The sequence below is a fragment of the Danio rerio genome, chromosome 5 (genome assembly GCF_052040795.2).
Source record: "Danio rerio strain M-AB ecotype USA chromosome 5, GRCz13ab, whole genome shotgun sequence".
Classification (NCBI taxonomy): Eukaryota; Metazoa; Chordata; class Actinopteri; order Cypriniformes; family Danionidae; genus Danio; species Danio rerio.
The window spans coordinates 72,222,501-72,246,963 of NC_141025.1; the positions used below are offsets into that span (position 1 = coordinate 72,222,501).

At 35.7% G+C, this 24,463-nt stretch overlaps 1 protein-coding gene and 1 long non-coding RNA gene across 5 annotated transcripts in view; both read right to left on the bottom strand.

The window, feature by feature from the left end:
• The window catches only part of LOC101882342 (uncharacterized), a 34,797-nt gene extending 21,009 nt beyond the window's left edge, over positions 1-13,788 (bottom strand). For 2 of the 3 annotated variants that reach the window (XR_015491976.1, XM_087254398.1), the window contains exons 1-2: positions 2,596-2,749; positions 1,748-2,011 (exon numbers count right to left, since the gene is read on the bottom strand). Coding sequence is in view for 2 of the 3 variants with exons in the window: in XM_087254398.1 (XP_087110524.1) it covers positions 1,748-1,961 (214 nt within the window). In the remaining variant the exon portion in view is untranslated. Of the gene's footprint in view, positions 1-1,747; positions 2,012-2,595; positions 2,750-6,608; positions 6,791-13,679 lie in introns of those variants that run through there. The other variant, XM_087254397.1, reaches the window with a different exon arrangement.
• A 3,365-nt stretch (positions 13,789-17,153) lies between these two features.
• On the bottom strand, positions 17,154-22,649 carry LOC141385667 (uncharacterized). Of its 2 annotated transcripts, none has more exons than XR_015492095.1 (4): positions 22,378-22,649; positions 22,225-22,284; positions 18,374-19,910; positions 17,154-17,756 (listed from the first exon to the last, which is right to left on the bottom strand). It is a non-coding gene; the product is annotated as an uncharacterized LOC141385667 (long non-coding RNA). The 2 variants fall into 2 exon arrangements; XR_015492096.1 differs by having other exon boundaries at positions 17,347-17,724; positions 19,364-19,910; positions 22,378-22,613.
• Between the last annotated feature and the right edge of the window lie 1,814 nt (positions 22,650-24,463).

The window sequence follows — 24,463 nt, forward strand, 5'->3', positions numbered from 1 at the left end:
TTGGATTTACCAGTGGCTGACACAGCGGAATGAGCGAGAAGGGTCTGCCTGGAGGTGCAAATCATGCACAATATTGGAATGAACCACCAACTCTGGCATTTGTTTTTACACAGCGAATGCTCTTCCAGCAACAACCCAATGCTGAGAAACAATACCAAAAACTCTTGTCAAGCATATTTAAAAATTAACCATGTGATGACACTAAAAGACACGTCAGGTCAGGGTGCGGATTTAGTACAGGCAATATTTGGCATATAATATATTTGCAATAAGCAAGAGTTATTTTACCAGTGATGGGCAGTATGTCGCTAAAAGTACTGATGATACTAGCCTGAAAGTGCAGTAGGTGATTGTCTTCAGAAACATTTTTTGTTGTGGTGGTTGAAAGTTTCTTCAGATTCCATGATTAAAGTAAATGATCTAAATGTATTTCGGTATTTTTACATGCTAGTAGGTGCAGAAGGCCCCTACTTGCTCATATCTATCAGCTGATAACCACTACTAATTCCCATTCAATCAAGTGATTCAATTATTCATTTTCTTTTCAGCTTAGTTCCTTTATTAATCCGGGGTCGCCACAGCGGAATGAACCGCCAACTTATCCAGCATATGTTCTACGCAGAGGATGCCCTTCCAGCTGCAACCCATCTCTGGGAAACATCCATACAAACTCATTCACACTTATACACAACGGACAATTTAGCCTTTACCCAACTCACCTGTACCACATGTCTTTGCACTGTGTGGGAATTCCGAGCACCAGGAGGAAACCCACGCGAATGCAGAGAGAACATGCAAACTCCTCACAGAAACAACAACTGACCCAGCCGAGGCTCGAACCAGCGACCTTCTTGCTGTGATGCGATAGCACTGCCTTCTGTGCCACTGCTTCACCGTGGTTCAATTAAAAAAATTAGCTTTGATGTGGCAAAGCTACTTTCAACATGTAGCTTTTAGCTTAGCTTGCTACATTTCCCAGAGGGTAGCTTTTAGTGTCAAGCTACATTTTAAGTAGAGTAACTAATAGCTTAGCTCTTTCGATTTTTCAAGTAGCTTGCCCAACACTCCGTTTTGCCCGTATTAAATGTGCACTCTGACCTGACATGGAAGACATGGGCAAACAAAGACATTTTTACAGGGTATTCTGGCACACAAAAGTGTTCTTGGAGCTTCATTTGATTACAGTTGAACTACTTATGCCACATGGAATGCTTTGACAAAGTCTCTGGTTCCTTTTTTGAACATTTTGGAATCATTGCTGTCTACGTAGGATGAGAGAGCTCTAGGATTCCATCTTAAATATTTTAAATTGTGCTCTGAGGACAAACAATGGTCTCAGAGGATTAGAATGACATGAGGCCAAATTTTTAATAACAGAATTAAAATTTTTGGTTCAGCAACATTATAACATTTGTTAATTTTCCTTCAGCCACAGCGGAATGAACAATCAACTATCCTGCCATATATTTTACACAGCGGATGCCCTTCCAGCCGCAACCCAGTACTGGAAAACACCTATACACTCTCACATTCACAACTGGAACACCCGAAGGAAACGCACACCAACACAGCGAGAACATGCAAACTCCACACAGACACGCCAACTGGCCCAGCCGGTACTTGAACCAGCGACCTTCTTGCTGTGAGGCGAAAGTTCTAACCACTGAGCCACCGTGCCACCCTAACATTATATCAATAGTTTCTATACTGTATATACTATTATTATATACTAATGCAATATACATACATGCTTTGCTGACCATGACAGTGGTCTGAATCTGTTTGTTCCCTCTCTTTGCACTGCACGAATAGTTTCCAAAGTCTTCCTCTTGTAAACGGGGAAAGAAAAGTGAGCCATTGGCCATTTGCTGGGACCTCCTGTCCAGACCCCTAGTGTTTTTCTCCCATTTCACAGGTACAGGAAACTTCAGGACAGAGTCAAACGCCGCACAGTGCAGCATCAGAGAGCTGTTTAAAATCCCAACGCCATCTTCGGGTAAGATCGCAAACACTGAGCAAAAGAGAAAAGCATGAATAGAAAAAAATGAACATAAAAGGATGAAGAAAACATGTAATAAGATGATTTTTCAGGCATAAAGTAAATGCAATAATACGTTGTAAATACACCAAGCAGGAAGTGTGTTTTATTTCCTTAAAGGCACAATATGTAAGATTTCCTCTAAACCACTAAAACAGTGTTACAGAGATTTTACTGATTTATGTAATTACAATTTGTTTTGAAGAATATTAATATCCAGAGAAATAAGCCATTTTAACTAGTGACACAGACTGTATCCCAGTAGCGTAGATTTAACATTAAATGGATGGGACAGGTCCTCACCAAAATCCGTCAACTAATGAAATGTCCCCATCAATAATTTAATAGTGTATATGCAGAAAAATGCGAAAGGACTTTTATTTTGACAGTAACCTCAGTTAAGCGCTTCCTGTGAACTGAATGCCATTACAAAATCTCCGTGTTTAAGGTCTGTTTTCTTTATAAATCAGCAATCTCCACTGGCTGAGTGATGTCTGATATAAAGTAGGTCTCAGATTGTACAGGAAGCAAATTAAATTACTGAATATTTATTTTACCCCAGTATATTCAATGGAGCTTCTGTGCTAGCCTGCCGATCCTGACGGGCGCGTGCGAGTAAACGGCTTTTTGTCTCATTTTATGCTTCTAAATCAGGGGTGTCTAAACTTGGTCCTGGAGGGGCCGGTGTCCTGCAGATTTTACCTCCAACTTGCCTCAACACACCTGCAAGGATGTTTCTAGAAAGCCTACTAGGAGCCTGATTAGCTAGCCCAGGTGTGCCTGATTGGGGTTGGAACAAAACTTTGCAGGTTCATCAATGTGCAGCCGACAAAACAGCCACAAATGCGTGATGCTGTCATGTCAATAGGGACCAAAATTTCTTGACCAAAATATTTGTAGTACCTTGTTGAATCTACTTCACGAAGGATTAAGGCAGTTCTGAAGGCAAAACGGGGTCCAACCTGATACTAGTAAAGCGTACCTAATAAAGTGGCCGGTGAGTTTATATAATACACATACATATATTAATTTATGTCAAAAAAACTTTTTTTTGATGCTATTGATCACAATTCATCTGTGCTCAGCACCAGAAAATATAATTTTTCTAATAATTGATTACGCTGATATTATCTATAACAATACCTCTGGTATTAATTTAAAACCTTTAAATACTGTCTTCAATTCTCTGTGTCGATTTGTTTTAAGATGTCCTTATAGAACCCATCATTGTATATTATACAAAACACTTGGTTTGCTTCAACCTAAGATCTGCAGACAGTATCATTGGTATCTGTTTCTTTTTAAATGTGTTTACTTTAATTTCCCTTCTTATTTAAAGCAGTTTTTTGTTCCATTTACATCATCATATTCGTTTCGTCATGTGCAACAGATTATTTTTTGTTCCCAGAATTTCTACAGAAAGGTCCTTTCGATACAAAGCACCTTCTGACTGGAACAATCTCCCTTCGTTTTTTAGATCAATTAAATCACTTCATCTTTCCAGGGCTAATTTATTTTCTCTTCTGGAAACAACTTGCGAATGTTATTACTATTGGCTCCAAATTAAGTGTTTATTATTTATTTGCATATCAAATTGTTTGTACTTTTGATTATATGTTGTTGCTTATTTAGGCTTCCGATTGTGGGAAGTGTTTCAGGTGGAGTGTGCTGCTTGTTTGTTTGTTTGTTTGTCTTGTCAAGTGTATGTATTTTATGATGTGTTGTACTCTGTTTGATTTGTGAACTTTTTAGGGACCCCCTTGAAAATGAGATGATTCATCTCAAGGGGCTATCCCATTTAATAAATTCAAATATGTTTACATTTTGTAGTGGAAATTCTACATCAGGGGTTCTCAATCTCGGTCCTGGAGGTCTGCTGTTCTGCAGATTTTAGCTCCAAATCCCAGTCAGGCACATCTGGGCTAGAAAAATAAGCTCTTCTAGAAAGATCCTTGCAGGCCTCATGTATCAACGCTGTTTACGCACAAAAACTGCATACGACAGGTTTCACGCTCACGTTTGGATTTACTAACAATGAAATTAATGTGAGTGTGCATTGGTCCATGCCAACTTCATGTCTGGTGCACGTGTATTTTTTGTGTGTGTTTGTTTTATTTCAATTGGCGACTCTTAGAGGCAATTATGTTAAATTGCACACTACAAAGTATCGCACCAACACGTGAAAAACATTTAATTTATAATTTGATAAAATAGGTTCATTGACACAATATATATATATATATATATATATATATATATATATATATATATATATATATATATAATTTTACCAATGTGATTTAGAGCATATAAAAGCATTTGCAAATGTATACAAGATTGAGGAGGCTCCAAGGTGGCAGGGTGCGCGATGCGTGGCTTCTTGGTGAGTGATGTGTATTAAGATATTATTTCAAGTTTTTATTATTACATTTTTTTATGAAGCGTAATTATTTAACTGCATATCAGGAGACCACGTTTATACATTAAAGACGTGGCTGTTAACCCCCCTCAACAACCAACGAACTGACCAAGAGCGCAGATACAATGATGCCCATTCTCACACTCGGTCAGTTGTAGAGCGGGCGATTGGGCAGCTGAAATGACGGTGGCGCTGCCTTGATAAGAGCAGAGGGGTGCTGCTATACCACCCTAACAAAGTGTTCCTCTAATACAGGGGTTCACAAACTTTTTCATTCCAGGACCCACCTAGGCAAATAATTCAAGACCCACCATAATATTTTAATATGGAAAAATGGGTAAAAAATGTATCCATTTAAAGCAGTCAAAAATATATGGTGAGTGGCTTTTTAGATTATGCGATATATGCACAAAATGAGGCTTTAACTGCGATAATTTTTTGTTGACGAAGATACTCTTCTTTTTTTTTTTTTAGAAGAGAAAAGGATCAACCTTTGTTGAAAAATGTTTTGTTGTGTTAATTAGGTTTTAAGGGTTTCATGGTAGCTTTTCTAAGCATAAAAGACAGTTCAGGACTTCCTCACCCTCTGGACCTCTGCAAGCAATAAAACTAAGATCGAGGTAGGACTGATCATATTTTCTGTGTGGCTCCTTTTTATATTTGGTTTGATCTGAAGACATATCAGAAGTCTGCGACGGAAAACAGAATCTCTAAAGAATAGTTTGCTCGTTATCGTACTGGTTTTGATTCACCGCAACGTAAATATAGCTGCGGCTAAGTGACGTTGCGCGACCCATCTTTCCTCACTCTGGGCCACAGTTTGAAAACCCCTGCTCTAATACATCGGTGTCTCCCAAAGACACGGATAATACTCCAGACAGTAAAATGTCGCCCACAATTGAGGCAACTCTTTCCTCAAAGGGTGTTAGTTCAGCATCCCCTGTCCCCCCTGCCTGTTCGGACCACACTTTGACAGTGCACTGCTGTTCTTGTAACCTGCATCTTTACATCGGACTATTTCTTTTTTAATTTGTTCACAATGCGATGTTTAAACCCCACTGTGTTAACCGCATCAGCTAAACTCTCCTATTTTTTTTTTCTTTTGTTATTAATTCCTGAGGACAAACTTGCAAGTAACACAGTTTTTCTCCAGTCTAACTCCGATAGGAGCACCTCCAATTCCAGCCTGATCTCACAAGAAAACGTAAGTATTTTACGTTTTGCCAGTTTAGTGGCTAATTCGTACGAATTCGTACGAATTCAGTCGTACGAAATGGTATGATTTTAAAAAGGAGGCGTGGCACCTGACCCCACCCCTAACCCCAACCGTCATTGGGGGATAAGCAAATCGTACTAAATTGTACGAATTAGATCGTATAAATTCATACGAATTAGCCACTAAATGAAAAAGTTACGAATTGCCGTGAGATTGTTTTGTCCAATTCCCATTCTGTGAAGTTTCTGTTTTTGCTTGCTTTTGCCATGGCTTTTTCGTTTGGTTTTGCCAAAGTGGAGTCATTACCATATTCATTAGGGGGAGGAGGCAGGGAGGAGTTTAGCACTCATGCACATGCTCTCAGTTTCATGTTAATTCGGATGTAAAAAGAGAATACGGGTGGGATTCTGTGTACGCATTGTTTCATACATCTGATTTTATTATTGCGTATGCAAATGTTCAGCTTAGTCTGTACGCAATGTTTTAGTATGAATTCGATGCAAGTCTTTGTACATGAGGCCCCAGACCTCTAGGACCAAGTTCGAGAACCCGTGTTTCTACCCTAAATGTAAATTTTTAGCCATTTAGAGATATTTTGGATCACTTATAAATAAAGTAAAAGTATCATGTGATCAGCATCATAAACAATTTTACTTTGCGTCATCATTCGTGTGTTATCTGCAGCAATACACAAATTCAGTGCATCGTTCACCACATTAAAGCTCAATTCAAACGAGCATCACTTTGAGGAAGCAGAGCAGTTTGAAGTCCACCGTTGCTAGGCTACACGTGCAGCAGCACAACGTTTTGTCAAGCCCTTTGTCAAATTATGCAAGCGTATAAAACATTTGCATGGCCTGCATGCATTTTTATGGGCCCGTTCGGCAGAGTAAAAATCACACATGCACCCAAAATACAATACAGGTTGCACTCACCCAATTCAAGCACAGCAGGATTAATCCTGATCGAAGAGGCCAGAAGGAAGAGCCAGAGTGAGGAAGGCGTCTGAAGTGAGCTCCATACAGGACGAAACATGCTAGCCCTCTTCATTTATGCCTTTCAAGGGAAGATAGTAGTCCATAGCATCATTCCTCATCTGACCAAATGCATTCAGGCACTGCAGAAACAAACAGTTCCAAGTTACTCAACATCCCTAATAATAATTACCAAGATAAACAGTATCATTCAAGTCATGATGTAGCGTAAATTTCCAAACATGTGCTTTGCCTCAAAAACAAAAGCGAGTGTAAATCTTCGAGCACCTCCTCTCCCTTCTTGGCTGTATATTCCTATTTTGGTTGTGTTTCATTACCACTATTATCATCACAGCCAGCCTTTGTGTACTGCAGACCTCTTTACTCTCTTCAATAGGCCGGCCACTTCACACCAAAACGGCAGCAAACCCTCCATTTACTGACCGTCACATGAAAAGAGCAAGGACGCTTTGTACTTAGAGGATCAGTTAGAAAGCTTGTAAGGAAAGGTTTGTGCCTGATCACATAAGCTTTCATTGCCACTGTGGCCATGTAGGGAACTCTACGCTAACGCTTGCCTAATATGGCCGGTGCATTTCAGAAATGACTGATGCTATGATGCTGTAGTGTATGTAAACATGCTGCAGGATGACTTGGTGGTGACTTTAGAAGCTTGTTATAGTGTCATTTGAATTGAATGAACATGCAAAGTGAACATTTGTGAGTCTTAAGTCGCATGCATCATTCATGCAGTATTTAACTGTAATATGAGCTGTGTCTTACTTTAGGACGGTACTGCGGTATGTTACTGTGTTTTAAAGTTGCACTGAGGAAATGACTATGTTTTAGAGTAAAGCTATACCATACTGTAAACACGTATACAGCAAGATAAATGCTGCTGTAAATGTAAATACAGTATTTTTACTGTTATTGATTTACAGTAAGTTACTGTAGATCCTACATAAAAGTGCTAACTGTGGTTGTGTTTCTTGCAATTTCTAAAAATATAATATGTGTGTCAAACAATCCTGTTGTCTCGGCTGAGTCAGTTGGCATTTCTGTGTGGAGTTTGCATGTTCTCCCTGTGTTGCCGTGGGTTTCCTCCGGATGCTTCTGTTTCCCCCCACTGTCTAAAGACATGCTATAGGTGAATTGAATAAACTAAATTGGCCGTAGAGTATGAGTGTGAATGAGAGTGTATGGGTGTTTCCCAGTACTGGGTTGCAACTGGAAGGGGAGCCACTGCGTAAAATATATGATGGAACAGTTCATTCCGCTGTGGCAACCCCTGATAAATAAGAGACTAAGCCGAAGGTAAATTAATGAATGTTGCATGCTCGACGTTTTTTTTTTCCCGTAAATTGCACAGTATTTAACTGTAATATGAGCTGTGTTTTACAGTAGGATAGTAATGCGGTATGCTACTGTAATTAAGAGTTATACTATGGAAATTACTGTATGCTTTACAATAAAGATATACTGTACTGTAAATACACAGCAAGATTAATGGTGCTGTAAATGTAAATACAGTATATTTGCTGTAATTGATGTACTGTAACTTACTGTAGATCCCATACAGGAAAGTGTTTGCAATATGTGTGTATTTTTGGCAATATCTAAAAATATATTATATAGTTCAATAAGGTCGATAGATTTGTCTTTTATGCCCCAAATCATTAGAATTATTAGAAGTAACGATCATGATCTTTGTGGATATTTTGTAAATTTCCTATAGCATAAATATTCATTCATTCAGTCATTCTTTTATATTCCTTCGGCTCATTCCCTTCATTTATCAGAGGATTTATCAGCGGAATGAATCGCCAACTTATCCAGCAAATGTTTTATGCAGCAGATGCCCTTCCAGCCACAACCCAGCACTGGAAAACACCCATACACATTCACACACACTCATACACTACGGCCAATTTAGTTCATTCAATTTAAAGCGCATGTCTTTGGACTGAGGGTGAAACTGGAGCACTCGGAGGGAACCCACGCCAACAAGGGCAAAACATGCAAACTCCACACAGAAATGCCAACTGGCCCAGCCGGGACTCGAACCAGCGAACTTCTTGCTGTGAGGTGACAGTGCTAATCACTGAGCCACTGTGCTGCCTTAGAATAACTATGTCAAATCCTAATTCGTCTTAAATCCTAAGCACTTTATTTAGATGTTAATCCTCAAACTTCAGATTTTAAAATTATTGTATATTGTCCTATCCTAAAAAGCCATACACCATAAACCACAGCATTCAGATTCCGCGAAAATCTAAATTGAAAAAATGTACATTGATTTTAAACCAAAATCGAAAATTCAGCCAAAATCTCGTTTTTTCGTGTGTTTCTTGTGAGCAAAAGAAAAAACGAAAAACGTCCGTTTTCTAAGTTTTCTTTTTTTTCCTTTTGTTTGATTTAAATAGAGAGAGAAACGTATTTATCAAATGCATTTTTAAAAGCTATTTTAATTGTGCATTTAAATGCATTTAAAATGATCTATAAATTTACTTATTTTTGAATTAAAGGAATATTTATAAAATTGTCTATTATTTTTTTTACATTTAAAAGTTATTTTTAAGTGCAATGTTTTATTGTTCAATAAAATGACATTTAAAAACAATTTAAATAAGCACATTAAAATATCCCTATTTATTTGTCCATTATTTGTTCATTTAAATTTTGATTTATAATTATGCATTCTAAGCTTCAATCATCATTAGGTTATATATCATTAAATTGATCATTTGATTCTTACTTTTTTCTAACCAGCATCTAACCAGCTAGTCCTCCATAGTTTAACTATCCCTTTAAAAATTAAGTAATTTTTATTTATTTATTTTTTACTTTTACTAAGGCATATTTTTGGCCATTTTTGAACTTAATCGAGTCAATTTTGAGTATTTACTTATTTGCAACTGATATTCATCGTAATGCATTACTTTACTACAGCAATTCACATGTAAAACTGTTTGTTTTTAGTGGCTAAATTCAAATCAAATACCACCAAACTTCTTGTAATAAATATTGGAGAAAATCGTTATTTGTCTTTTATGTCAATAGGCTAACAGATAAAAGCATTTGCATGTTTGTGGAAACAGATCATATGACTTTTACAAAAACCTACTTTCCAACATTCTTTAATTTTGTGTTCAACCCAAAAAAAGAAGCTCAGGTTTAGAACTATCCCTTTAAAACTTAAGTACAATTTTTTTCTTTTACTCAGGCATATTTTTGGCCATTCTTGAACTTAATCGAGTCAACTTTGAGTATTTACTAATTTGCAACAAGGATACTCATCGTAATGCATTACTTTGCTACAGCAATTCACATGTAAAACTGTTTAGCTGTTTTTAGAGGCTAAATTCAAATCAAATTCCACCAAACTTATCACTAAAACAGATCATATTACTTTTTACAAAAACTACTTTCCAACATTCTTCAAAATATCATCTTTCCTATTTAACCCCCCCCCCCAAAAAAGCTCAGGTTTAAAACTATGCCTCTAAAACTTAAGTACAATTGTTTACTTTTACTCAGGAATATTTTTGCCCATTCTTGAACTTAAGTCAGTCAAATTGTCCCTCAATATCTGTACTTGAGTGTCATTTTGGAGTACTTTTGACACCCCTGTGGAGTAGGGATATGAGAGGACAAGCGAAGCCCCTTGAGCCTCATGCTGACTCATCTGGCCTGGGCTGCAGGCAGCAGGTGGGTGAGCTAATGGGATCTGATGCCAGGAGACGGGGGGGTGTTTTCTTTGGCCGAACAACACCCCATTAAATGAAGAAGCAGTTTAGCAATTCATTAAAATATTGAATATTTGACCCCTTTACAAATACAATCTAAGCACTCCAGCGAAGCAGGAGAATGCTAATTTGCCTAGCATTAGCCATGTGAGGCTGACGGTAAATAAACAAACTTTGGGAGAACATTTATTTACATCCAGGCTATACCTAACATTGACAGGCCCTGATTTACCTTTACAGCCATTAATATTTAATACTTTTGAACAATTTTTTTACCCATATCAGCAGTAGTTTACATCACTCTTTTGCAATTAAATCCTAATCTAATTGTGACAAGCTATATATTATCATTGAAAAGGTTTAAGACTACTGAATACAAATTTTACCCTCAGGAACTGTGATAGATTAAAACACATTTACTATCAACCTGTGGAGGCGTTTGCTGTTTCATATTTGAACCATAATATTGTAGTTTAAACATAAATCAATCATGACAAACTATATATCATCTGAAAGCTTAATATGTCCATATCTGGTTTTAGTTTCCATATTTGAAATTTTTGACATATAACTGAGCAAGAGTTATTTATTAACTTGCAACAAGGATGCTCATCAGAGTCGTAATGCATTACTTTGCTACAGCAATTTACAAGTAAAAATTGTTTGGATGTTTTAGATGTTTTAAGAGGATAAATTAAAATCAAATACCCAAAAACTTTCCGTAATAATTTTGAATTTTATGTCTACATAAATATTGTCAGAAGTATGGAAAAATATTATTCATATTCCTCACAACATAGGGGGCACTCTTCTATAGTCATCAATGGAAACTGGATGTAATCCAGTGGTAATGTTTTGAACTGCAATCAAACAAAATAATACTGAAAGCTCAGTTTTTTAGATATCAACTTCAAGTTTGAAATATTAATATTTATTTGGATGTATAGCTTTGTTTTTCTGTCAATTTTAGGCTAAAACTGCTTTGCAAAAAATGTATTTTTTGTAAAAAATAAATGTATTGTTTTGTTATTTTCATAAACATAAAGGGCTCCATTTTAACGATGTAACTGCAAAGCACATGGCACAAAAGCATTAAGGGTGTGTCTGAATACACTTTTGCTTTTTTTAAGGATGGAAAAATACATTCTGGGCCCAGGCGCATGGTCTAACAGGGATGTGCTTATTCTCTTAATGAGTTATGGGTGTGTTTTGAGCATAACCTGCATTAAACCAATCAGAGTCTCATCTGAAGTTGCCTTTAAGAGTCAGTTGCGTCGCACCAAGGAGCATTTGCTATTTACATGGCAGGCTTTGTATAAGTGATAGGACCCAAAGCAACCTGAGTTTTGTTTTATTGAACTTTTTAAACTTATTTCACTTCAGCTACAGTACAATCTGATATCTGCCTTCTTTAAAATGAGACCAAGCTTAAGTCTATTCACCAAAGTGTTTAAGATTGGCTAAGGAATTAAATAAAAAAATATATATAAAAAATAGGAACAAAATGGGAGGACGGCAGTAATTGCAGTTATTATTATAATTTCAACAAATAACAAACTTTAAAAAAATTGCTAAATAACAGCATAAAGCCATTAAACTGTAAAGCATTTCATAATAATAATTTTAATATTCTTTCATTTGTTCATTTTCTTTTCGGCTTAGTCCCTACTAATCTGGGGTCGCCACAGCGGAATGAACCGGCAACTTATCCAGCATATGTTTTACACACTTATTCACACACATACACTACGGGCAATTTAGCCTACCCAATTCACCTGTACCGCATGTTTTTGGAATGTGGGGCAAACCAGAGCACCCGGAGGAAACCCACACCAACACAGGGAGAACATGCAAACTCCACACAGACATGCCAACTGACCCAGCTGAGGCTCAAACCAGCGACCTTTTTCCTGTGAGGCGATCGTGCTACCCACTGCGCCACCGTGATGCCTATACTTTAAATATTTAACCGTAAAATTACTAAATGAATGCTTTTTGGTTTTGATTTTAAGCATTAAGCCTTTTATTCTGGTGGAAAAACACAAACTATCATTCTGAAATACACTCTCAGAAATAAAAGTAAAGAAGCTGTCACTTATTGGTAACATACAGGCACATATTAGTACCTAAAAAATTGACAGGGTACATTACTTTTACCATCTTTTTATTTCCAAGAGTGTACTTATTTATACATTTAAATAAAAGTAAAATTGCATTTAAAATTAAGTAAAATTTATTTTAAAAAGGACACTTATGATTTTATCATCTCTTTACACACAAATTATTAAACCCCATTTCTTCAGCTGAAAAACATTGCGGAAGAAATCAAATTTCACAAACAGTTGCTACGAAATTGCAAGTAACACCCTGGATAAAACGTTTCCTACTGGGTTGCAGCTGAAAGGGCGTCCCCTGCGTTAAACATATGCTGGAATAGGTGGCGGTTCATTCCCCTGTGGCGACGCTGATAAATCAGAGACTAAGCAGAAGGAAAATGAATAAACACTGTAATAAAACATGGGCCGACACAGTGGCGCAGTAGGTAGTGCTGTTGCCTCACAGCAAGAAGGTCGCTGGGTCGCTGGTTCAATCCTCGACTCAGTTGGCGTTTCTGTGAGGAGTTTGAATGTTCTCCCTACTACGGGTGAACTCCCGTGGGTTTACTATGGGTGCTCCGGTTTCCCCCACAGTCCAAAGACATGTTGTACAGGTGAATTGGGTAAGCTTAATTGTCCGTAGTGTATGAGTGTGCGTGTGAATGTGTGTGTGGATGTTTCCCAGAGATGAGTTGCGGCTGGAAGGCCATTCGCTGCGTAAAAATGTGCTGGATAAGATGGCGGTTCATTCTGCTGTGGCGACCCCGGATTAATAAAGCGACTAAGCCGACAAGAAAATGAATGAATGAATAAAACATGATCATTTGAAGCACAATAGCAGTAAAAAACTTTATTTTTAACTACTCTACTCTAATTACTCTATTTCTTTTCAATATTTTAACCATTTAATTTATATGTAAAATCTTTTTATATCCTCTTTACACTCTCTCTTAACAGTAGATGTGAAAAAACTGAAAAAAGGTAATAAAATAGTGCACTTAAATGTGTTATAAAACACTGTATTATCAATATGTCCACATGCCTCAATAAGCACAGTACAAAATAAGGACATAATATGTTCTGGAAATTTGACTCCATCACACACTGTTACACACAAACTTTAATTACACGATTATATAAGCCAATACAATAATTTTAGCTTTTAACAATTGCAAAAACGCTGCACTTACCCAAGCACAGCAGACGTGGTATGCCTCGGTGCAGCATCTCTGTCAGAAGCGCTTGCCGATGTGTGTCTTCAGCTTTATTAATGCAACAGGCTGGATATAATGATGGAGCATCAGACACACAGATGAGTTGAACGCCACCCCTAACCAACCACGCACACATACACACACCACACACACCAACAATAACACACCTCTTGAAATCAATGAGGCCACAAATAACAAACTAAAACATGCAGTTCGAGAAAAAAACATGCAATTGTCTTTCTATTCCCCTTAATGTTTATTCATAAAAGATGTCTAATAGCGTTTGTTGTACGCTGGCATAAATCATTTCACACCTGTATGTGAGTTTGATAACATTATTTAGAAATATCTTTGTATTTTTATTATACTCCTTGGCTACTGTGAGCTTGATTCTGATTGGTGGATGAATATTTAAAGGTGTACAGTTATAGATAACTGGGAATTTTGCATGCTCACATTGTAGTGTGATCCATACCTTTCCAAAACTCTCATTTTTCCAGGGAGTCTCCCGTATTTCACACCCATCTCCTGTTTTGTTTATGTTATCCTGGGAAAACCACCTCATTTGTATGACCCAATCTAGTTTCATAAATGTTTGTCAAGAGTCAAGATGCCAGATCTTGGATGAAGCTCATCACCTCACTCCATTGAGGAAATACCCACCTTTTATCTCAATCTGGCAACATACGTTACAACCCAAGATCTGATTTAGATATTATTCAATCTTATCAAGATCTTATTTAATAACCCCCCCATCCCACTCTCGGAATTTCAAAGGCAAATATGGTGTGACACCCCATCAGATAAGATGTTAATATTAGGTTAGATTTAGGTCATGACGTTAGGTGACCAAGATTCAATGTCTAGCCAACATCTAAGGACGTTAATTTGAAGTCCAAAAACGATGTCAAAAGACGTTGATATTTGGTTGATTTTAGGTTGTGATCAAAATTCAATGTCTGAGAGATGTCATCATTGTGGTAACGTCCACACAACATCAAGGTGTCACAAGAACAGACGTTGATATTTGATTGATTTTCGGTTGATTTTAGGTTGGACATTGACGTCAACCTGATTTTCATTTTCAAACAAAATCTAACATCACCCTGATGTTGGGGTACGTTGGGGTACAACGTCATTATGACGTCATGTTGTTGTCCTGTGCCTGCAGGGCATGGCTTAGCAGTGGACACAGACGAAGAGGTAGCTAACACATGTTACTATGAGTTTTTAGATATGCTCATGTTATATGTGCACACACACGCTATCTGACTGCCTGTTACTGATTCAAAGACGACTATAGAATTGCTAACATGTCATAACTAATGAAAATTCAGTATATACAGTTGAACTCAGAATTATTAGCCCCTCTTTGAATATTTTATTTCTTTTTTTATATTTCCCAAATTATGTTTTACAGAGCAAGGAAATTTTTTTTTCTTCTGGAGAAAGTCTTATTTGTTGTATTTCAGCTAGAATAACAGCAGTTTTTAATTTTTTAATAGCTATTTTAAGGTCAAGATTATTAGCCCGTTTAAGCAATATTTTTTTCGGTAATCTACAGAATAAACCATCATTATACAATATATATATATATATATATACATATATAAATATATATATATATATATATATATATATATATATATATATATATATATATATATATATATATATATATATATATATATATATATATATATATATATATATATATATATATATATATTAAAGGATTCAGATTTCTGCTTTCCAGTCCATCTCATCATGGACCAACGTTTATCTTTTTCATCAACCTGTTTCTTAGTATTTAACTGTGAATTAATTTTAATTAATGAATAAGTTAACACATTGCTTAATATAAGAATGTTCAGTGCATTTGCCTGTCTCTTTATAACTATTTTCAGAAGCCACCAAACTAGGTCAGAGGTCACGGAGACTTTGAGTGGAACTGAGGGCTGACGACAGGAAGCAGCTGTTTCTATTGTTATTACGACAAGTTAATATTGTCTAAAATGTCTAAAGTGATTTTGCTATTTTTACGGTTAATTCTTTTAAAGTGATTCTACTTTTTATTCAAGATAGACTTGGTCTGAATGTAGATTCTACCGGTTTTTAACCAGTTTCGATAAAGACGGCTGAGAGTACACTCAGCCTTGGATAAGAAACAGATTATACTTTAGGTGTGTGTGTTCTATTTGATTGTTGATCCGTTTCACAGGTCTGGAGTCAGCTCTAATCAGTCTAAGGGATGTCTGACGTTAATGCTTTAGATAATGTTCAGAATTGTACGCACGAACCCCACAAGGAAATTTTCAGAGTCTATCTGTGTTTTTAACCAATCAGGTTAGAACACCTATATGTATGAGGCAGTTAATGACGTTATGTGAGAGTATAATTGTTATTGATTGGTGATTGTGAGCAGAGCGGCCTAGGAACTCATTACGAGTGTTGAAGTTGGCTTCTGCTGATGAAACTGCAAACTATCTTCAATACACTTGATTTATTTATTTAAATCTCTGACTTCGGCTCTTCTTCATCTACCATACTGATCATTGTAATAAAGTTCAAGGCCCTTTGGCCGCTGGGAAGAAGGAGGCGGAGAACCGACGCAGTTTTTATGTGATTTATTAATAACAGTCACGGAGGCTTCCGTCTAAACTAAAACAAACTGAAAGCAAAAGTAAAATGCCCGGTCCTCTCTCGGCTTCCTCTGCCATCGTTCCTCCTTTTATTGTCCAGAGCTCCTTCCGTGGGATCCGAGGCAGGTGCGCACCGCAGGTGTATCCACTTACACGGTGGCCTCACTCAGTTCCCACGGCTCTCGGCCATGCCCCCTCGCCACAATCATTCTTTGGGTTAAACTGTATACTATCCCTACAATATATATATATATATATATATATATATATATATATATATATATATATATATATGTATATATGTGTGTGTGTGTGTGTGTGTGTGTGTGTGTGTGTGTGTGTGTGTGTGTGTGTGTGTGTGTGTGTGTGTGTGTGTGTATATATATTTATTTTTTATTATTATTATTATTATTTTTACTTTAATGTAAGCTGGTTTGAAAATATACGTTACAGTTTAGCATGGGTGTCTGGAGCTGACTCACACTTCAAGGAATAAAAATACATTATGTTGGTGTTTTAACAGTATTTTAAGATGCAAAACAAAAAGTTTTGATCTGACAAACTAATGATAACCTTATTTCTCAATTTAAACGATAAAATTTAATTAAATGATCAAACAAAATGTAATTTAATTACAATATATTTATTTTAAATTTGGAAGAAATTATATGACATAGTTCTATGTAAAGTTACTATCAACTGGGGTTTTAGACTAAACATAGCAAGTCTTTTGCAAATGTAAATCGACTTGTTTCTATCAATTCAGCACAATCAGATGTAAATGAAAGTACAAATAGGCAGATTTCTCGTCTATGCAAGGGGGTGATTTTAATTAACAGAACAAAGGCCGATTCTGCTGGCCGGTGTGATATTTGCAGTGTGCAACATCAAACACGCACAAAGTCTGCGAATGGACATCGAATCATTTCATGTTGCTACAGTAATTATCAGTGAGAAGCTGCCTTTTCATGAGCTCAGACAAAATCAACAGGATCGTCTTGGTCATTGGGATATCAAACTGGGGTTTTTATTCTTTATTTACATTCATTTTAGACAGAAAGACCCAGATCTAACCAACAAATACAGATCAATCACATTCGTCGTCAGAGATAAAAGCGTTACATATATTTTAAGGAGGTTAGTCATTATTTGTAACATTTGTTGACATCAATTATACAGTATACACTGTAATAAATGCACACAATCAATTTGTGTTGGGACAACATAAAGGAATTGAGTTAACTTATTAGTTTTAACAAATTTAAGTAGATTGAAGTAGATTACATTGTCCCAAAAAACCTTTTATAATTGTGTTGTTTCAGCTCATTTTAAACAAGTAGTTTGAACAAACAGCAAATGTAATTTTTATGCAACCCAGGCTCATTGTGGAAACGTAGTCCCGCGGACGTTTCTGGAGACCGCGGAATACGTCCCGGCGGGTACGTAAGGCTGCAGTTTTTGTTTTTGCGTGAACCCACCAGAGGCCGCTGTCCGACTGACCGGATGATTGACTGCGCGACCGGCCAATCTGCTGACCTGCCCTCCTCCTTCCCTGAACCCAACCAATTTAACCGAATGACCCGCCCGCCCGCTCGCTTCCCTAAACCCCCGAGCAACAGTTTACAAAAGCCGTCCAAAAAAAGAAAAGCCCTGATTTTTTTTTTCTACCGCGTTTTCGGATTTCACCGCGTCCTCACCCTGTTACGAAACTCGTTCACTTAATTTTTGGCATTCTGTTTTTGTCTTACCTGATTGCTGGAACCGCTCTTCCCCGGACTCGAAACCGATCGCCGTGGTCAACTCCTCTCTGCATCTCAAGCCTGCCGACGTACACGGTGAGCTGAGTGGACAAACGGGTTGCAGCGGGGAAGCCCTCCACAAGGAGGTAAGCGGTCGGCCGGCTGGCCGGTAAGCGCGAAAGGGAACAGCGTCAAACCGCCCCGTACCGTTCGCTTGAAAAAAATAAATGCAGCCGTACGTACCTCCCGGGACGTATTCCGCTCTCTCCAGAAACGTCCGCGGGAATACGTTTTCAGAATGAGCTTGGGTTGATTTTATGAGTGGTGGTGCATTTTTTTTTGCACTTGACATTCACTACCTGACACAAGTCTTGTCGCCTATGCAAGTGTTAGGAACAACAAATAATAACTTGACTTCTAGTTGATCATTTGGTATCAGAGGTGGCTAATATGAAAGGCGAAGGCCTTTAGATTACGCTTATTTCACCAAAATAAAATATGATCAAGCCTTGATTTTGAATTATTTCATTAGGATAATAAGGTCTGACTTTGCTCAGACAAAAGTCTTGTCACTTAACAGAAATTATGTCCAGTATAGAATTTAAAGTCATGTGCAGTGGAAAAATAATTATTATTGTGTATGACTCCCATGAGGTTGGAGGACTGCACCCATACATCTCTGCAACGACTCAAATCACTCATTAACAACGTCATCTGGAATGGCAGAGAAAGCGTTCTTGCAGGACTCCCAGAGTTCATAAAGATTCTTTGGATTCATCTTCAATGCCTCCTCCTTCATCTGCTCAATAATGTTCATGTCTGACAACTGGGCTGGCCAATCCTGGAGCACCTTGACCTTCTTTGCTTTCAGGAACTTTGATGAAAGTATGAGAAGGAGCGCTATCCTGCTGAAGAACTTGCCCTCTCCTGTGGTTTGTAATTTAATGGAAAGCACGAATGTCTTGATACCTCAGGCTGTTGATGTTGCCATCCACTCTGCAGATCTTCCGAAAGCCCCCATACTGAATGTAACCCCAAACCATGATTTTTCCTTCAGCAAACTTGACTGATTTCTGTGACAATCTTGCATCCATGCAAGTTCCAATAGGTCTTCTACAGTATTTGTGATGATTGGGATGCAGTTCAACAGATGATTAATCGGAATAATCTACCTTCTGCCACTTGAAATGATTAACTAGAAGTCAAGTTTTTCTTTATTGCTCTTTCAACTGGGATTGATGACAAGACTTTTGTCAGGTGGTGTACATGATTTTATAACCAGGTTTCACTGGAGTAATAGCAAGCTATTGATATAAACGTTGACATAAAAAAATAACATTAAATCAGCAAATGACTATTTAATTGAATTGATCAAATAAAAATGGAAACCTTTACAACATTACATTTTTATGTGTTTACATTATTACATCAAAGTTAACGTGTATAACTTTGATAAATATCTTTTCAGTCGTGTATACGTTCACAGTACATTCATTAATGATGTTAACAATACAGCATTTGATTTCAAAAACATATTATACATTTGACTCCGATTGCTGAATCTTGTAGAAGTTGTTTGTTGCTTGTTTGTTAACTAATGTATAAATAACAACAGCCTAATTTTCTAATTTTAAGTAGCCTGAGCTTTTCTGTTGATTGTTGGGTCCGCCTTTTTTATGACCATATCTGCACGAGAAGGATCCCAATCCAAAAAAGAGCAGACAGAACAAGGAGAATTTCCTCTGGGAAGTATAAAACAGCGCTGGCGTGAAGCTCTGGCAGGCAGAAAGCTTGCTCTAACATGAGATGAGTCTCTGCACTGATACCTGAAAAACATCACCCAGTATATCAGATTATAACATACAGTTGTTTGAACCCTTATACAATGTGTAAAAATGGGTTTAACTTTTGGTGCAGGTTTAATAAACAAACTCACTGTTTAACTTTAACTGTTTAAAAAGTGATCTGTACATTATTAAAATATCCTCCACATACACTGTCAACGATTTTTGTAAACTACACAGTATTTACCTGTAATATGAACTGTATTTTACTGTAAGACAGTTATGCAGTATGTTGCTGTATTTTAAAGTTGCATTGTGAAAACTACTGTATATTTTACAGTAAAGATATGTAAGAAAGACAGCAAGATAAACTGCAGTAAAATTTAAGTATAGTACTCTACTCTTGCTGATTTTAAGTAAGTTGCTGTTGATTCGACAGGAAATTGTTTACAGTGTAGGCAAAAAAATTAATCTTGTTGGAACTATTCATTGAAGTGTTCGTTAAGGAAACAAGGACATTAAGGAAATTAAATTATTATATTATTTCGGCTAGAATAAAAGCAGTTTTTAATTTTTTATAAACCATTTTAAGGTCAAAATTATTAGCCTCTTTAAGCAATTTTTTTTTTTCAGATAGTCTACAGAACAAACCATCGTTATACAATAACTTGCCTAATTACCCTAACCTGCCTAGTTAACCTAATTAACTTAGTTAAGCCTTTAAATGACACTTTAGGCTGTATGGAAGTGTTTTAAAAAATATCTAGTAAAATATTATTTACTGTCATCATGGCAAAGATCAAATAAATCAGTTATTAGAGATGAGTTATTAAAACTATTATGTTTAGAAATGTGTAAAAAAAAATCTGCTCTCTGTTAAACAGAAATTGAGGACAAAAAATAAACGAAATGGGGGGACTAATAATTCAGGGGGGCTAATAATTCTGACTTCAATTGTATGTGTGTGTGTGTGTGTGTGTGTGTGTATGTATATATGTGTGTGTGTGTGTGTATATATATATATATATATATATTTATATATATATATATTTATATATATATATATATATATATATATATATATATATATATATATATATATATATATATATATATATATAAACAAACCTAAAATAAAATAAAAAATAAAAACAATTATTGTAATTTTAACAGAGCAGATTAAATTATTAAATTATTATATAACATTTTAAAATACTACAATAAGTGGAAAAATAAAAAGAGGAAAATAAATAAATAAAAAACAAGATACATTAGGAAAGACTTTTGTATCAGTGGCATTTTAAAAATCTATAAGGTTTAACAAATGCATCAACTTCAGTTAAGAAATGTGAAAAAGAAGTCTGCAAATTTGATAAAGTTTTTGTTCATTAATAAAATGTTTCCCTAACAAAATAAAAAGTTGTGTAGTACTCTTAATCTTAATTATATCTTAATTTTATAGTAACAAATTATATCTTGTAATTTAAAAGCACTGCAAAAAACTATATGATTATGAAAATATAAGCTGTTCCAAAAGTTTTTGAGCTTGAATGTTCTTATTTAAAGTGATATGATTCCAACCTGTTTCATTAAGGTTTTGTTTGAAACATCTTTAATCTACAAGAACAAGCATTGGAACATTTGTAAATTTGCCTTTTCTTTTCAGTGCTGAAACAGTAAGTCTACTCATTGAGAACAAAAAACACTAAACATAAACAAGTTGATATTTATTTTTGTTATTAATATTATTATTATTATTATTATTATATTGCATGAATAGCAATGGGGATAAGTCGAAAAGGAAAATTTGGTAATTGTATGTGGGTCAAACAAACATGTATAATATAGTATAATATAATATAATAAAATATAATATAATATAATATAATATCACAGTGGCAGAGTGAGGAGCACAATCGCCTCACAGCAAGAAGGTCACTGGTTTGAGCCCCAGCTGGGTCAGTTGGCATTTATGTGTGGAGTTTGCATGTTCTCCCTGTGTTCGGTGGCTATCCTCCGGGTGTAGGTTCCCCCACAGTCTCCACACAGAAATGTCAACTGGCATTTCATATAATATAATAACCGCCATATAATATAATATAATACAATATAATATAGTATAATATAATATAATATAATATAATATAATATAATATAATACTATCAAGTTAATGCTATACCAGTGCACATCTTTAAAATCATTATAAAAAGCTTTTTGTGGAATTTATTATTAATTTAACATCATTCTAGGATGCTAAAAGTTGTTTATGAAACTATTAATGTCAACAATAGGAAATACAATTCATCACGTAACACAATAAAACACATGAAAGCTAAAACATAAGTCATATATTACCGTTCTTAATCCATTCATTCCACGCATGCAACTTCTCACTGTTATGACTCGCAGTAGAGTCTGTGGACACATGAACTGCTTTATTAAATCACAGAAACAAATAGAAATGTATAATAAATGTATAACGAGGTCTTCGTTAAAGTGGCTTCTCACCATGCGAGTGATCCAGAAGCAGTTTTTTCATTTCTTTGAGCGCCTGCGTGAGGTTTTTCAGCCGGTGATGTAGGAACGCATTCTCCTCCTTTAAAGTGTGAATTGTGTCCTGAAGCTCATATGAACAAGTTAATTGTGGTATTAAAGACATGGTCGACAAAACAAGAGCCAGTTGTACTGAAAACGTCATTCTGTAAACGATGCACTGATTCTTGTGTGGCCTGCAGATGAAGCACTTTGAGCTGATGATGACTGCATTTACAGATCAATCCGATTCTCATGCACCATTTATTTCGGTCTCAGTACAAGTTGGATAATACGGACTGTTCTAGATAGACACAAAGACTCCTCTGGGTTAAAAATATGTGAATGAAAAGTGGTGTGATAGTGGAAACTTCATATTGTTTAGTTTGTTTTTGAAGAAGATATTCGAAGGCTTATAACTGAAGTGAAAGTGAAACTTTTTAAGTGAGAAATCTTACAGTAAATTAAATGAGTTTATATATATATATATATATATATATATATATATATATATATATATATATATATATATATATATATATATATATATATATATATATATATAAATGTTGTTTTTGATTTATATTTCTTTGTTTTGTCTATGGAATATTTTATGACTTTTTAAAAGTTTTTATTAATGCATCTTTCTTTTAATTGAGTTTTAAAAATTGCTTTATTACAATAATTTTACGTCCTAACGCTGAGTTGCAGCTGGAAGGACACATAAAATATATGTCGGAATATATGGTGGTTCATTCCGCTGTGGTGACTCCTGATAATCAGGGACTAAGCGAACGGAAAATGAATGAATGAACAATAATTTTAAACTTATTTTAAGCTGCTTTATTGCTATTTTTATTGCTGTTTTTTATTTTTATTGTCGTTTCATTTTTTTATGTTGTTTTGGTATTTTTAATGCTTCATATTTGCTTTTCCTATGTAAAATAATCTCGAAATATTGCGATTAAATCATTTAAGCCTATTAAGTTCATGGTAGACATCTACAATATCATTTTAAACTTTTTGTGTAATGTAGCCATGTGAACAACAACATCTAGCCACAGTAAAAAATTAAGGAAAGACACGTGAAAAAAATTCACAAATTAATCTTGCACCCCATAAACACAATTAAGCCTTAAAAAACACCCTGGACCCCCACTTATAGACTCTTTAAGAAACAGTTCCCAAAAAATAAAAATAAAAAATGAAAATTCTGTCATTATTTACTTCTCACCCATCACAAACCTCAAACCTGCATGAGTTTCTTTCTTCTGTTGAACAAACATGAGAATATATTTAGAAAAATGTTGTAGTGGTAGACATCTGCATTCATATTATTTGTTTGTCCTACTATGGATGTCAGTGGCAACCGGTGGCCATCATTATTCAAAATATCTTCTTTTGTGTTCAACATTAGAAAGAAACTCATGAAGCTTTGGAATCCCATGAGAGCGAGAAAATGGCGAGTACATTTTAATTTTTGGAGCGAACTGTCCCTTTAAGATTTCGTTTAGATGTTATACCAAAAGTAGCCACTGGGTGACACCCAAATCCAATGATTGATTAATTGATCTACCATATCTGCCATACAGAGCACATTGACTTCCATTTGTATTTGTTTTTCTATTATGTAAGTCCACTGCTACAGGCTTTCAGCTTCCTTCAAAATAATCTGTAATAATCAAGGAGCTTTGCTGCCATGGCTGCAGCAAACGCAATGATTTTACACACTGCCTAAAAATAGTACGAAATGTCTCCATGTTTGCATGTTTTCTGACCTGGTTATCATTGGACCTGCTGCAACCATGTTACACCAGCAAAGTTGCTTGATTATTACGCTGAAATGTGAGTATAATTACACATTGAGCTGAAAAATAGCAACAGCTTAGTACAATAGCTTACTACATGTTGTAACTACAAAAAAGTCAAGCTTTAAATGGAAAAATTATCAAAACTTATTGAGCAAGATGCTAATGGTCTAATTTGATTTAATGATTTATGCTAAGCTAAGCTAAAAGTGATGAAAAACAATAAAAAATTATGAAAATAATTAAAAATGGTA